This window comes from Globicephala melas, chromosome 14 (assembly GCF_963455315.2).
Source record: "Globicephala melas chromosome 14, mGloMel1.2, whole genome shotgun sequence".
Lineage (NCBI taxonomy): Eukaryota > Metazoa > Chordata > Mammalia > Artiodactyla > Delphinidae > Globicephala > Globicephala melas.
In genome coordinates this window covers 18,148,747-18,164,771 of record NC_083327.1, presented here as the reverse complement: position 1 = coordinate 18,164,771, position 16,025 = coordinate 18,148,747, and the positions used below count along the sequence as shown (strand labels likewise).

Genomic DNA, 16,025 nt, shown 5'->3' with positions numbered 1-16,025 from the left:
TGGCTGTTGTCTTTGGTATTCTGCAGTTTTACCATGAATAGTCTATGTGTGGATTTCTTTTTATTTATCTTGATTGGGGATTTGCTGAACTTGCTGAATCTGAGATTTGTGATTTACCAATTCTGGAAAAGTCTCAGCCATTCAGATGTTGCCTCCTCCTCAATCTCACTACTACTTCCTTCTGGAAATCTGATGACAAGTGTTAGATCTTATTGCTCTATCCTCTGCGTCTCTTGCATATTTTTCTATCATTTTGTTTCTATGCACCATGTTCTGTTCAACGTCTGCTGCTCAGTCTGGCAGTTCACTCAACTCTTCTATTACGTCTAAACTCTAACTATTCATGCTATGCACTTTTTAATCTCACCAGCTCCATTTTTCATTTCTAGGAGTTTTATTTTTTTTCAATTTTACATGATTATTTTAGCAGTCTCTTGCTTTACTCATGTTACCAATTCATTCTTATTTTCCTAATCACTTCAAACATAATTATTTTTATTCATAATTATTTTTATAATTACTTGTATACAAATAATAAAGTCCAAGGGGTGAAATTCTGCTTTTGTTTCTGCTGACTTGCTTCCTCAAGTGTTGTTTAACTTTTCTACTGTACACTAATAACTGGTGATGTGTCCCTGTGGGCGTTTTAAGGGTTTTAGCTTGAAAGTTTGTTCCACCATTAAAAACGTGTACATAAGTCTGCCAAGCAGGCAGGGAAACCAGTAATGGGAGACCATTTTATTTCTCGGTCTGAGGTTTCTAAGACCACACAGGTGGTATATATATTTGAATTCCCAACTCTTACGTGTGCAAGACTGTGGTTACAAATTCTCAAAGGAGATTTCTCTTTCCTCTCCTCCATCACCTCATAAACAAGGTGAAGGCAGACTATCCTGACATCTCCTTTTGTTGTTGCACAGATTTCTTTTCAAGCCTTCCCATTTCACTGATCATATAGACTTCAAGAGTCAAGCTATAGGCAGGGATCTCAGCTCCAACTCCCTGCCTTTACAGACCCAAGATCCGGTCTCCCATTTCCTATGTGACCATTAAAATTCCCATGTGGCTCTACGTTCCAAGAATCTGATAAGTGCTTTGGGGAAATGGAGGCATCAGAACTAGCTTATCATCCTGGACTGCCGCTTCTAGCACCGCCCCCCCCCCTTTTTTTAAAATTAAATATCTGGGGACTTCCTTGTGGAATCTGCTCATTTTAAACAGTGTTTGCCGTATCTGATGAAACATTCTGAAGATTATCTGTCTTTCATTTCCAGGGAGGAAGGAAGGAAACCAGAAAAATCCTTTTATTAATTTCATGTCTCCTATGACACAGAAGCCTAAGGAGCTGGCACACTTTCTGACCACACTGAATTACAGAGAAGCACATGACCTTTAGTACCGGACTGTGTAAACAAGATACGTAATGTCCAGGATGAGGTAAAATTAGTCAGTTAGAAGCTTGCCTTAAGAACATGGCCCCTGCTGGCAGTGAATAGGTGAACTCAGGAGCAATTAAGAGAAGAAAGGGATTTGTTTACAAGAGTAAACTGGTTTGGAAGAACTGCCAGACACTGAAGTTCAAACTAGTTTGCCCTTGGTATACACGCAGACCTCGTTTTTATTGTGCTTTGCTTTACTGCACTTCACGGATACTGCGTTTTTAAACACTGATGGTTTGGGGCAACGCGGCATTGAGCAAGTCTATTGGTGCCATTTTTCCAACCGCATTTGCTCGCTTCATGATTCTAGGGCACGTTTTGGTAATTCTGGCAATATTTCAAACCTTTTCATCATTATTGTATTTGTTACGGTGATCTGTGAGCAGTGATCTGATGTTACCATTGTAATTATTTTGAGGCACCACAAACTGCACCCACATAAGACTGCAAGTTCAATCTATAAATATGTGTGATCTGACTGCTCCATCGACTGGCCATTTCTCCATCTCTCTTCCTCTCCTTGGGCCTGCCTATTCCCTGTGACACAACAATCTGAAATTAGGCCCATTAATATAACCCTACAATGGCCTCTAAGTGTTCAAGTGAATGGAAGAGTCCCATGACTCTCCCTTTAAATAAAAAACTAGAAATGATTAGGCTTAGTGAGGAAGGCATGTCAAAAGCCAAGACAGTCTGAAAGCTAGGCCTCTTATACCAGACAGTCGGCCAAAGTGTGAATGCAAAGGGAAAATTCTTGAAGGAAATCAAAAGTGCTACTCCAGGAAAGCAAAACAGGCTTACTGCTGACATGGAGGAAGTTTTAGTGACCTGGATAGAAGATTAAACCAGCCACGACATTCCCTTCAGCCAAAGCCTAACTCAGAGCAAGACCCTAATCTCTTCAATTCTATGAAGGTCGAGAGAGGAGAGGAAGATACAGAAGAAAAGTGTGAAGCTAGCAGAGGTTGGTTCATGAAGTTTAAGGAGAGAAGCCATCTCTATAACATAGAAGTTCACAGGGAAGCAGCAAGAGCTGATGTAGAAGCCGTAGCATGTTATCCAGAAGATCTAGCTAAGATAATTAATGAAGGTGGCTACACTAAACAACAGATTTTCAGTGTAGATGAAACAGCCTTCTACTGGAAGAAGATGCCATCTAGGACCTTGATAGCTAGAGAGGAGAAGTCAATGCCTGGCTTCAACGCTTCAAAGGACAGGCTGACTCTCTTGTTAGGGTCTGATGCAGCTGCTGACTTGAAGTTGAAGCCAGGGCTCACTTAACCATCCTGAAAATCTTAGGGCCCTTAAGAACTATGCTAAATCTACCCGGCCTGTGCTCTATAAATGGAATAATAAAGCACATCTGTTTATAATATGGTTTACTGAATATTTTAACCCCACTGTTGAAAACTACTGCTCATAAAAGAAAGATCCCTTTCAAAATATTACTGCTCACTGACAATGCACCTGGTCACCCAGGATGTCTGATGGAGATGTTCAATGAGATTCATGTTGTTTTCACGCCTGCTGACATAACATCCATTCTGCGCCCTGTGGATCAAAAAGTCATTTAGACTTTCAAGTCTTATTATTTAAAAAATACATTTTGTAAGGCTATAGCTCCCACAGATAGTGACTCCTCTGATGGATCTGGGCAAAGTCAATTGAAAACCTTCTGGAAAGAGTCACTATTCTAGATGCCATCAAGAACATTCCTGATTCATGGGAACAGGTCAAAATATCAACATTAACAGGAGATTGGAAGAAGTTGATTCTAACCCTCCTGGATGACTTTGAGGGGTTCAAGACTTCAGTGGAGGAAATAATTGCAGTCATGGTAGAAACAGGAAGAGAACTGGAATTAGAGGTGGAGCCTGAAGATGTGACTGACTTGCTACAATTTCATGATAAAACTTGAACAGATGAGGGGTTGCTTCTTATGGATGAGAAAAGAAAGTGGTTCCTGAGATGGAATCTACTCCTGGTGCAGATGCTGTTAAGATTGTTGAAATGACAACAAAGAATTCAGAATAGTACAGAAACTTAGCTGATAAAGCAGCAGCAGCGTTTGAGAGGACTGACTGATTTTGAAAGAAATTCTACTGTGGGTAAAATGCTACCAAACAGGTCTGCATTCTACAGAAGAATCGTCACGAAAGGAAGAATCAATCAACGTGGCAAACTTCACTGCTGTCTTATCTTAAGAAGTTGCCACGGCTACCCCAATTTCAGCAGCCACCACCCTGCTCAGTCAGCAGCCATCAGCATCAAGGCAAGACCCTCCACCAGCAGAAAGACTGACTCTCTGAAGGCTCAGATGATGGTTAGCTTTTCTCAGTAACAAAGTGTCTTTAAATTAAGGTATGTATGTTGTTTTTTCAGACATACTGCTATTGCACATTTAATAGACTGGAATAGAGTGTAAACGTAACTTTTATGTGCACTGGGAAACCAAAAAATTCACGTGAGCTGCTTTATTGCAATATTTGCTTTATAGCAGTGGTCTGGAACTGAATCTGCAATACTTCCGAAGTATGCCTGTATGCGTGTACTGCTTATTTGTTTTATAGCAATAGAAAGAAAAAATCCTTTTTGAGCCTGTGTTAAATTCATGCTAATTTACTCACATTAATTCTTAGCCCTATGAGTAATGTGTACAGATGAAAAAACTGGAGGCTCAGAGACAGAAACTGCCATCTTTATGGCACAGCCAATAGGCCATGGAGCTAGGGTTCAAATCTAGGTACGCCTGTGCTATTTCTATACAGCTGACACAGGCCTCTAACAGTAAGGCCTTGAAGTACAAAACTCACTGAACTAAATAAATAGTAGCAGAGTCAGCTCAAACAAGCCAATGTATTCCTAATTTGGATGTCAAAATCAGGAGTTGTTCAAAAGAAACGACTCAGTTCCATCTACAGTAAAGGATTTAAGCAAAGTACTCCTGCTACTCCAATTGCCTGTCTAAACTTTTCAAAGGGCGCTCTTCCAAAAGAAGCTTAGGAGGAAAGAGATGATCTCCAACACCATGCCGATTGTTGAGTGGCAGTTTGGAAGGAAGGGAAAGAAATTGTTTTTTTGTTTGTTTGTTTGTTTTTTTAACATTTATTTATTTATTTGGCTGCATCAGGTCTTAGTTGCAGCACGTGGGACCTTCGTTCCAGTGTATGGGATCTTTAGTTGCGGCATGTGGGATCTCAGTTGCGGCATGCGTGTGGGATCTAGTTCCCTGACCAGGGATCAAACCCAGGCCCCCTGCATTGGGAGCACAGAGTCTTAACTGCTGGACCACCAGGGAAGTCCCAAGCAATTGGTTTCTTTAAAAGTACTTTAAAATCAGTTTTTATGGTAAAGAGTCAAGGAGTGGAAAAGTTCAAGGCAAATGGGAGACAAAGCTGAGAGGGGAAACTTTACTGTATAACTTTTTATATTTTCTGATTTTTGAGTCATGTGAATACAATTACATATTCAAAAAATTAAATTTTAGGAAACTAGTCTAAAAGTCACTTCCAACCAACTGTTCGAGCTACTCTATGTAACAAGAGAATAAAAGACTAATGAAAACTAAGTAAATAAAGTTCTTTCACTTCCATTATGCTTATTCTCCACACTATGAATGTTCTCTCAAAACATGCCAAATTTTTAAGGTAAAATCATTGTTTCATTCTAAAGAACTAAAGTAAAATCTTTACAGTGGCTAGAACAGGGCGCCAGTGAAATGAGAACAATTTAGTGATTTCTTTAAATCTATTTGCTGAAATCCACCTAAAAGACAGTCCATGTGTATCACACATCAATGCCAGTTTAGCCCTGGCTTCACGTACCTTTAGGAAAAGCAGGTTTAACGGCCATCCTGCCAACCAGGCATTCTTTCAGCATGGATTCATAGTTGACCCAACGATGAACCTGGTGTGGGAGAAAAATAGCAGAAAAGCAACATGACTCTAACTCCATGAGATGTCCTAATTTTTTTCTGATGAAAACTAAATATTCTTACACGGCTCTGAAAAACTAAGAAGCAGATTCAATTAGCCAACAAGGGAGTGACAAAATGGGAGCATATATAGGGACTTTAGAACAATGTTCTCAAAGTGTTGTGTACAGACCTCTGGAGGTTACTGACGCCCTTTCAGATACCCACGAGGTCTTGATTACTTTCATAATAATACTAAGATGTTATTTGCCTTTTTCTTGTATTGACATTTGCAGTGATGCTGAAATAGCAATGGTGGGTAAACCAGTTTGCATCTCAGCACAAATCAAGGCAGTGGTCTCAATCATTACACTGCTCACCACCACAGACCCACAGGGCTGGAGGGAGTTGCTTTCATTTAAGAATATCCTTCATGAAGTAGAAAAAACAATTTTCTTAAACCTCAACCCTTGGTTACAGGTCTTTTTTATATGCTGTGTGACAAAATGGGAAGTTCTCAAAAACACTTCTGCTGCTAAGTAAGATGGTTGCTGCGAGGAAAAACACTTAGGCAACTGTTTGATTTGCCTATTAAACTGTGTTTTTTCTTGAAAGGCTATTTACCCATAAAAGAAAAAGAATGACCTATAAACTAGTTACTCAGACTTGGGTATCTGATAGACATTTTCTTCTAAATGAACAAAGTGAGACTGTCACTTCAAGGGAAACAACTGACAGTATTTGTTGCCAGAATTACTAGTGGGAATTAAATTTAAACAACCTTTCTGGAGGGCATCTTCTCAATATATATCAAGAGCCTTAAAATATGCAGCTCTTCCCTTCAGTAATTCAGGAATTTATCTGAGAAAATATTTGCATATACACAAATATGCAGGCACCAGGATACTCATCATAGCACTAGTTATATTAGCAAAATATTGGGAACAACCTAAAAGTCCAATTGTAAAAGACCAGTAAAGGAAAATCATAATATATTATTCCATGCTATATAATCACTAAATAATCAGGTCAAATAATACTGATACCAGAATCTTTATGTACGTTCCTGAGTAAATAAATATACACTAAAGTAGAAAATATGTAAAAAATATATATGTACTTATAAATGCACACTAATTAATAGAACTTGAAATTTTATTTACCAAATAGTTATGGAGTCTCCAGTAATGTGTAAAGCACCATCTCTGGGGTTATGGGGTTGGGTAGAATTTTAACAGATAGATGAAGGAGAAGGATAGTCAAAGAGACAAAGGTATGGGGTTTGTCTATCATGGAACTGGTGATTTGCTCAAAGCACTTCAGTTCCAAAGCAAGTTGCATGTTGAGAATATTTACCTTGATACATTATTTTTAGGCCCTGAAGTGCCAGAATAATGACTTTGAATTTATTACACTGTCATTGGTGAGCCTCTGAAACTTGTAGAACAAGATGCTAAGACGATTGTCTTTAAGAATACTATTCTAGCTGTCACGTTATCTAAATTGGTACTGAAGGTAAAGATACCGGGACAGTATTAAAATATTAGGGCTAGAGAGGGTGATGACGACTTGACCTAAGGCAGTGGGAAGACAGAAAAGGTGCAGTGTTTAAAGACAGCATCATAGAAGTTCGCCAGTGATTAGATGTTGAGGCACATTTGTTACCAAGACTGTTGCCCCAGAACCATACTCCTGCCCTTCCCTCAGACGGAAACTAACTGCCCTTATCGAGTTTCAGGCCTAAATACAAAAGGAGGAAGCTGCTCCTAGAGAAATTTCTAAACAACTGGTTAGAACTAACTCGGCCCCAAATGGCAGAAGACCTAAACTCCAGTGGACCTTGAGCCTCATTACACACTCACTGTAACACATTAGCATGCTATAAGCGACACACCCACCAGCGCCATGACAGCTGACAACTGCCATGACAACAACCAGAAGAGCCCAGAAAGGGACTGAAAAGGAGTGTTGCCTCAGCTCCTGGTCCAAACACACCCCCAGTTCTCGGATAAGTCACGAATATTCCTCCCACCCTCTACTCAATTCCCTCCATTTTACCTCAACCTTCCTATATATATGGTGTCTCAGCCTGAGTCAGGTTGAGAAGCTGATCTGCAAACTAGTTCTTGCTTCTCCATTCTTTGGCCACCGAAGAAAGCTTGTGCTGTTCCAGTCTCAGCACTGGTTTTGTTATTGGCTATACGAATCCAAGCAGAAAAAGAACCTCCCAGGCTGAGACAAGGGATCTCGACCTGGGCCAAGACCCTGGCACAGGTCCAGGTGACCACTTCAATAATACAATGAGAGAAGGTAAAGATTACTCAAGTGGTTTCCAGTTCCCATTTCCAGAAACAGGAAACAGTAGAAAAAACAAAGGGAAGAAGATGAGTTGATATTATCTGAGGGCACACTGAGTTCAATTGCCAACAGGTTTTCAAATCGCCCATCAGCCAACTGGAAATACGAAACGAGAAGTCAGAAGTGAGATCAAAACTAGAGACAGAAGTCTGACGATAAAGAGATTACTTAATATTCTTTGTACAACTCAAATACTAGATATTAGAGATATAAGACACTTCACCACTGTTTCTAGAATTTTATCAAGTTGTTTACTTCTGTGGTGAGTAAAAGTCATAAGTAAACATCTCTGGTCTTATTAAAGCCAAGGGGAATGCAGCAATCTGGTAACTAAGTGTGGACAAAGGGTGCAGCCTGACATTTCAGTAATCAAAGGATGTCGCAGCCATAAAGCCATCAAGCCACTGCAGCCGCCCCCAGTGGTGTGGCCTAAGAGGAATTCAGCATGGAGGAAAAGAGGATACTGGCCCTAGAGAGTTAAGGTGCATATTAAAGGAACAATTTCAACAAGCCCAGACTCTTGCATCTTCCCATACACAGAAAAGCACTAAAATAATTAACTGAGATGCCTGCTTTTTGTGATTAGTAGTAATGTTTCGATGTTCTACTACATGTTTTTTCCCAGCAAAAGCTCCTATATATCCTGGTTTCTCCCTTACCTCTTTGGAACAGTTTCTCAGAGCTATCTGAGAGGCTGTTTCCAGACTACAGTCCTCAGTAACGCCTCAAATAAAACATAATTCTCAACTTTTAGGTTGTGCATTTTTTTTTGGTCAACAAAAGTACTGTTGAAACTGCTAAAGAATTTAACAATATAGCAGTTCTTGTGACTTCCCCAAAACAAGCTTATTTCAATAAGGTCCATATAATCGCACAACACTAAGAAATATGAACAGGGCTAGATGTTACCGGAAACTCGTCTTGTGGAAGAGTACATTCAGCATCAAGAGGTTACAGGTGCCAGCTAAAAACTGGTACTTGCCATCTTGCCTCTTCAAGGCCTAAGTCACTAGCCACTGCAGCTGCTGACCTTCAACACCCCCCGAAAGGAGTGCAGGGTGGAGAGCAGGAATGACGCACTCTGTACTCTGGGAAAAACTGGCAGAACAGGCCTTCGGAGAGTTAGATATTTTCAGGAGATGGTTTCATGAGCCCAAATTCCTGCATCTTCTCATGTCTAGAAAAGCACTAAGCTCATTTAAGGTGACATCTGCTCCTCGTAACTAGCCGTAAGCATCTGCCAAAATGTGTGCCTGACTCCATGCACCCCGCTTCACTAAAATCATACAATACCGACCTCTCCCTCTACCTCTTGGGAGCAGTTTCTCAGAGCTACCTGAAATGCTGTCTCCCAGGCTACAGTCCTCATTTCGCCCCAAATAAAACTTAACCCACAACTCTCACATTGTGAATTTTTTTTTCAGTTGACACAGGACAGATAAAAGTATGGTAGACAAGTTTTCCGGCAAATATTCCCAAACTTTCTATTTGGCTTGCACGGCTAGCCAATAACAAATATCAAATGACAACGGGAATTTAAATCAGCAATGAGGACCTCCCAAGGAGAATCCTATTATCACCAATGGGTAAAAATGACTTTTCTCCAACCCAGGAAAAACATTAACAGCAAATGAGATTCGGTTATTTAAGCAGATGCACGTAAGTACATTAAAATACAAAACAAATTGTATTTCTGGTATCCTGGTCAAAAAATAAATCCTACAACGGATGAGAAGGTAAGAGGAACAGAAATCAAATTTCATTTGTTCAGAACGCAACTCTAAAAATAAGCCAATCTGATTCAAGTATCTCAGATGGTAAAAATCCAGTACTACAACATGGTTAATCATCGCTAAAATACAAAATAAAGCATTTGTGAGACAAAGGCAAATTTCTGTTCTTCTCAAGATAGTTGTTTCAAAATAGCAGTGCAGCCAATTGATAGTAATTAGCATATTCTACATGATTTTTAAACAGTATAAGAGCTAATCATTGTTTTTAATAAATATAAGGGGGAAAAGTGACTAATTTAAATATCTTTTGACACATACTACAGAATCTCTGCTATCTCTAGGAAAAATATGTTTTCTATTCATTAATGATCTTTCTACATAATATGCAGACTTAGTACAGCAAGACAGGCTGATTATGTAACAATCCCTAAATGAGCAAAGAAGCTAAGGGACTTGTTATTTCCTCTAATGGTCACTACCTCCTATAAGTCAGTCATCACCATTATCAAAATTGATCAAAACTGAGTAAACAGTTGCCAGCAGAGGAGCAGCAAACACTTAAGAGTAAACTCCCAGATACAGATCTGAGAGCAACTCTAAACTGTTAGTAAAATAATTCAAATTAAATGAACAGTTGTTACTTATGAGCATCTTCCCACACTTCAAAATTTAAGCCACACGTCTGAAATTTATGCCACTATTTTCTTTCTTTCTACCACTGTCGCACTGCTGAACCTAAGAGCACTCTTCCACTGTGAGGGAATGGTCACTTTCAGCACCTTACCTGGTCAAAAAGGTCAGTACCATCTGATCCCGCTGCACTCATAAGTTCCTCTTCTCCACCAGGGTGATACTCCATGTACGGGCTGACATTATAAACAAACCCTACATCAAATAAGGAGAAATAACACCCTAAATGAACTTCTAACAAACTGCACAAATTAGAAATCGATGTTTCAATAAATTTTTCCAAATACATTCCATTTAACAAACCATTATTTAGAAATATTAAGAATATGAGGGGTCTGAGATTTCACCATACTTGCAAGCTAACAAGTTAGCCTGCCAGTTTCATGGGTCCTGACAGAAAACACGAGACTCCCAGGTTAGAAACAAAGGAGAGCTTAGTACTTACATCAGTAGAGGTAACTAGAATATCAGCATCTGCATGAGTTCCCTGAACCCCAATTCCCACAGAGCTATGTGAAGAGGGCCAGATAACACCCGTAAACTCAATGTGCTTCATGACGGAAGAGCAACCTTGAGCTTAGGAAGCTCGAACATTTTCTGAAGGGCAGTAAATACACCTGGCCCTTTGCTCTGGAGGGAGACATGATCTCTATTATACTGAACAGTAAGCAAAGCTGTCCTTTGCTCTAGAGGGAGACACTCGCTCTACCATCTAAGGTTGTGCACTACGCAAACATCCCTGAAAAGACTGCCTAGAACAATGACAGTCGGCGCGTCTGCTCGCAAGCTATGCAAGTGCGCAAAGACCTATAGAGAACTGCCTCCTAAGGCAAAGAAATAATGAAACACCATATACAATATTTAACAGTTCTCTCTGCCCCCACCTCTCTCTCTCATATTACCACTTCATCGTCCTCTACTGCCCTGGCAGGAGAATCTGATGAAAAAGAATGGAGCTGTCACCCATATGTTGATCATCTCAGCAAAGGCTGAGATGGTGACTGGGCCACTGAGGCACAGTCTGCGAAAGCAAGCACAATTCTTCTCTGCAGTTGCCCAAGGAACCAAGATTATTATTTAGATCTTAATAATCCTTTCATCTTCCCCAATATTTACTTTATCTGTTCATATATTTAACTATGTTTTTATTTTTTAAGAAGAAGGAATAGGGAACAAGAAATATAGAATAGCTCAATGAATAGTCTACCCAAGGAAGTGAATTCCTTTTTAATCCTTCACTTGTAGTAAACTAGAGAGCAGACAAATCCAGCCCTCAAGACTCCTCAAGAGTGCAAGGAGGACAACTGGTTTTCTTATATGCAGGACTATTCCTTATGTAATGACTTCCATGAATTTAAATAACCTCAGATAATTTAAAATGTTCATCCTATATAATAATCTTGGAAGGAAAGTAGTTGAATTTCACACTCAAGAAAGGTACTGTAATTTTTCCACCAGTTTAATTTTGGAAAATAACCAAGCAGTCCAGGTTTCTTTATAAAATTGCTTAAAGGCAATTCACAAAAAGAAGTAAATTCACAAAATCTTCGAGCAGTCCTCCAAAAAAGTCAGGAAAAGAAAAAAAAAAAAAAACAACTGGCAGAGTTCCCCTGTCTCTCCTTCCCCATTCACCTTTCCCCACCAAATTTAGAAGGAATTTTTGCTATTGTTTAATGCTCCAAATTCCACAGACCACAAATGTCTGAAGTAATGATTAGGATCAGAATTATTCCCAAGAGGCTTTTAAAGATACAACGTCTAGTTTAAAACTGCTCGTTGAAAAGCTTAGTTCAAGGATCAATATCATTCCAGGTATAATCTGAAAACTAATGTTGCCATTTTACACACAAAGAACTCTTCCATCTTGGCAAACGCTGCCTCTGGTTTTTCACGTATATTTTTATTTGTTGTAATTTAAATCCCAACTGCTACTGATAAAGACTATGGGCACCTTACAGTAATACATTAACTTTAAGTTTGTGTAAGTTTGTGCGTACAAATTTTAAAAACACACACTGAAACGTGTAAAAGAAAAGAAAATATACCAGTTGCCTAGCCTAGCTAACAGTTTTACTATGATTGAGCAATTAAATGTGGTCCTGAACTTCCTAGCAGCTAAGGCCAAAGGAGATACTAGTTACAGTGGTCTCATTACCAGATCTTAAAAAGTACTAAAATGGAACAAACAAACAGAGACTCATTAGTTATTTAAAGGCAGAAGTCTCCCTTCGAGTTTTTGATATTGATATTGCAAAGATCTGAGTCCCTATACAGAGGCCATGGACCACATAACATATAGTACAATTTAACAACATGCAGAAACATTCTTCAGGTAGCATTCCTCCCATCCTCTCCAGCCTCAGGTAACCACAAAGGTACTTTCTGTCTCTTTAGATTTAAATATTTCGGGCATTTCACATAAACGGAATCACACAATTTGTGGTCTCTTGTGTTTGCCTTCTCTCACTTAGTATACTATTTTCAAGGTTCATCCACGGTGTTGCATGTATCAGTACTTCATTCCGTTTTCCAGCTGAATAATATTTCATGTATGGATGGGCTACATTTTAGTTATCCATCCATCAGCTCGGGGACATTCCGGTTGTTTCCACTTTTTAGCTTTTATGAATAATGCTGCTATGAACATTTGTGCACATGGCTTTGTGTGGGCATATATTTGTATTTCTGTTGAGTATATACCAAGGAGTGAACTTCCTGGGTCACACAGCAATCTATGTTTAACCTCTTGAGGAACTGTTTTCCATTCTCTGTAGCAATATGTGAAGGTTCCAATTCCAGACCGCTCTTTTTTTAGTCACTACTCCAACTCCCCTTAGAGAGGAAAAGCCTTTTGCCACCTGTGGAACCTGAATCACACCTCATATCTCAGATAACTGAACTGAGAACTGGATTGCAGCATGACTCAAACTATTCTCAACCCCCAGCTCTAGATGACACAGCACAATGGAAGACTCAAGTGGACCTTTTATATCTATAAATCTAGCTCCCAGATGGGGCTCCCACAATTTTTCAGGTTAGGTACCCACATATGTGAACCCTGACAGCCCACTAATAAGGAGGGAAGGGCATCCCCATGGCTCAGGCCACACACCCACTAACTAGTAATTTTTCACTTTTTCTTTGTTCTATGTTGTAAGTCAGAGAGTTTCAAAGTATGGTCCAGGGGCTCCTGCAAAGCTCAAGACTCTTTTGGTGGTCCAAGGCCAAAACTTTTTCATAGCAATACTAAGATCCTGCCTGCCTTTTTTAAAAAATTCTTTCACAAGTATACAAGATTAAATGCAGAAGGTGATATGAGAATATGGTTGTTATCTATTAAGCCACACATTAAAGATATTTGCCAACATGTAAAACAATGTCACTTTCTCACTATATTTTGTTTTGGAAAATATAGTTATTTTTCATGAAAATATTATTACTTATAATAACATACAGTGAGTTTATTTTTAAATCAATTTTTTAAATTCTTTCAATTTCTCAATTTTAATTTCTGAAGGGTAAACATCAATAGATATGACCATCATAAACAGAAGTTCTTTGGAGTCCTCAGTAATTTTTAAAGGAGTAAAGGGATCTTAAAACCAAAAAGTTTGAGAACTACTGCTATAAGTAAAAGTGGTAATTTTATAATTAGCTTTTAAAATAATTTGTTTTAAAATTCAAACACAAATGTAACTCCAAAGCCCCACATTACATTAATTCAACAAAAGTTTATTTAACGTCATCATGTATATACAAAGTATTATGCTACTATACTGCAGTATTCCTGTTTATTTCACTAATCACCACTGTTCATTTTGTTGGCTCTACAATAAATGAAGGAAAAGGGTGTGCTCACATAGTAAAATCATGGCATATTTCACTGTATTCAAATACACAGATCCACTTTTGCAAGTACTGTGACTACTTTGCCATCTTGTGTTTAGTAAAGAAACTGCATATTGTTTTCATTATTTTACGGCTGATGTTTATCTAGTTCTAACAACTGCTGAGAAGAGGGTGTTAAAATACACAACAATGGTAATGGATTTGAATTTTTTCTTTCAATTCTATTAATGTTTGCTTCATGTATTTTGAAGCTTTGTTATCAGGCATAAAGTCTTCCTAACGACCCTTTCAACATTATAAAATGTCTTTATCGCTAGTAAGAGTCTTTTCTTTGGTAATAGTTTTTTATCTGCTATTAATCTAGCCCCATCTTACTATATTTACCGTTGTTTTTTTTTTGGCCATGCCACACGCCTTGCGGGATCTTAGTTCCCCAACAAAGGATTGAACCCAGGCCCAGGGCAGGGAAAGCACCAAGTCCTAACCACTGGACCACCAGGGAATTCCCTATATTTACTACTTAGATAGTATACTTTTTCCTACATATTTAGTTTCAACCTGTGTCTTTATATTTAAAGTGTATCTCTCACAGATATCACGTAGTTAGGTCTTGATACATATACACACACAGAAAATCTCTTATCTTTCAATTAGAATAACTGGTCCATTTACACTTAAATTAGTTACTGATGTGATTGAATTCAGAGCTACCATCTTATTAGTCTCCCTCCTCAGCCCCAAGTTTTCTTCTTTCTTTTTTTTTCCTCCAAGTTTTGTTTTTGTCTCTATTCCTCTTTCCCTGACTTCTTTTGGGCTAACCAAATGTTTTTTGAGAATTTCATTTTATCTATTGGCTTTTTAGTATACCTATCTGCATTATATTTTAAGTGACTGTTCTAGGGGTTACAATTCATTATAATTGTACAATTCATTATATTACACATATGTGGGTACCTAACCTGAATTGTAACCCCTAGAACAGTCACTTAAAATATAATGCATTGAATTATAATGAATTAATGAATAATATACATCCCTAAGTTTAACCAGTTTGAGTTAATGTTGTACCCCTTCACATGTAAGAACAATTTACCACCCTCCATCCCTAATACTTTATGTAACCCCACAATACAATGTTATAGTTTTGCTTTAGAAAGTCATGTATTTTTTAAAAGATAAGAGGAAAAAAAGTAATCCTGTCTCTTTCCTCACAAATTTACTATTTCCTAAAGATCTGAGTTTCCATCTGGTATCATTACCCTTTAACCTGATGGATTTCCTTTAGAGCTCCTTGTAGTATAGGTCTGCTGATACTAAATTCGTAGTTTTTGTTTATCCAAAAAAGTCTTTATTTCATCTGCATCCTTAGAGTATCTTTAATGATATAGAATTCAGAGTTGATGGTGTTATTTTATTCTCTTCAGCAGTCCTTCTTATAGCGTCCAGGTATTTTTCTTCTGGCTGTTCTCAAGATTTTATCTTTGGCTTTCAGCAGTCTGAAAATCAAGTCCCTATGTGATTTTCTTTGCATTGATCATGTGTGGTTTTGCTAAGCTTCTGAATTGACAATTTTATGTCTTTCGCCAAATTTGGAAAAATTTTGGCCAATATTTCTTCAAATATTTTTCTGTTCCATTCTGCCATTCCTCTCCTTCTGGAATTCCAAATAAATATATATTAGACATTTCTATTTTATCCCAGAGGTCCCTGAGCCTCCATTCATTTTACTTTGGGTCATTTTCCTCTCTGTTCTACAGATAATTTCTATCAATCTATCTTCCAGTTCACTAAGCTTCCTTTTTGTTAGGTCCAGTTTGCTATTAGGCCCATTTGGTAAAATGTTTTACTTCATATATTGTATTTCTCAGTTCTACATTCCCATTTTTTATAGTCTCCTATTTGTTCATTCATCATATATCTGTGTTTCCCTACTTCCTTGAGTATTGCTGTAATAGGTGCTTTAAAATCCTTGTGAACTAAATTCAACATCCGGATCATCTCCGGGTCAGTCTCTAATAACTGCCTTTTCTCTTGAGCATGTCT

The 16,025-nt window shown here is 38.3% G+C and overlaps 1 protein-coding gene across 3 annotated transcripts in view; it reads right to left on the bottom strand.

Annotated features, from left to right (window-relative positions):
• The window catches only part of CYB5R4 (cytochrome b5 reductase 4), an 88,792-nt gene that overhangs the window by 47,039 nt on the left and 25,728 nt on the right, over nucleotides 1-16,025 (bottom strand). For all 3 annotated transcript variants that reach the window (XM_060283298.1, XM_030859417.2, XM_060283297.1), the window contains exons 3-4: nucleotides 10,228-10,328; nucleotides 5,264-5,345 (exon numbers count right to left, since the gene is read on the bottom strand). In XM_060283298.1, the coding sequence (XP_060139281.1) occupies nucleotides 5,264-5,345; nucleotides 10,228-10,328 (183 nt within the window). The remainder of the gene's footprint in view (nucleotides 1-5,263; nucleotides 5,346-10,227; nucleotides 10,329-16,025) is intronic.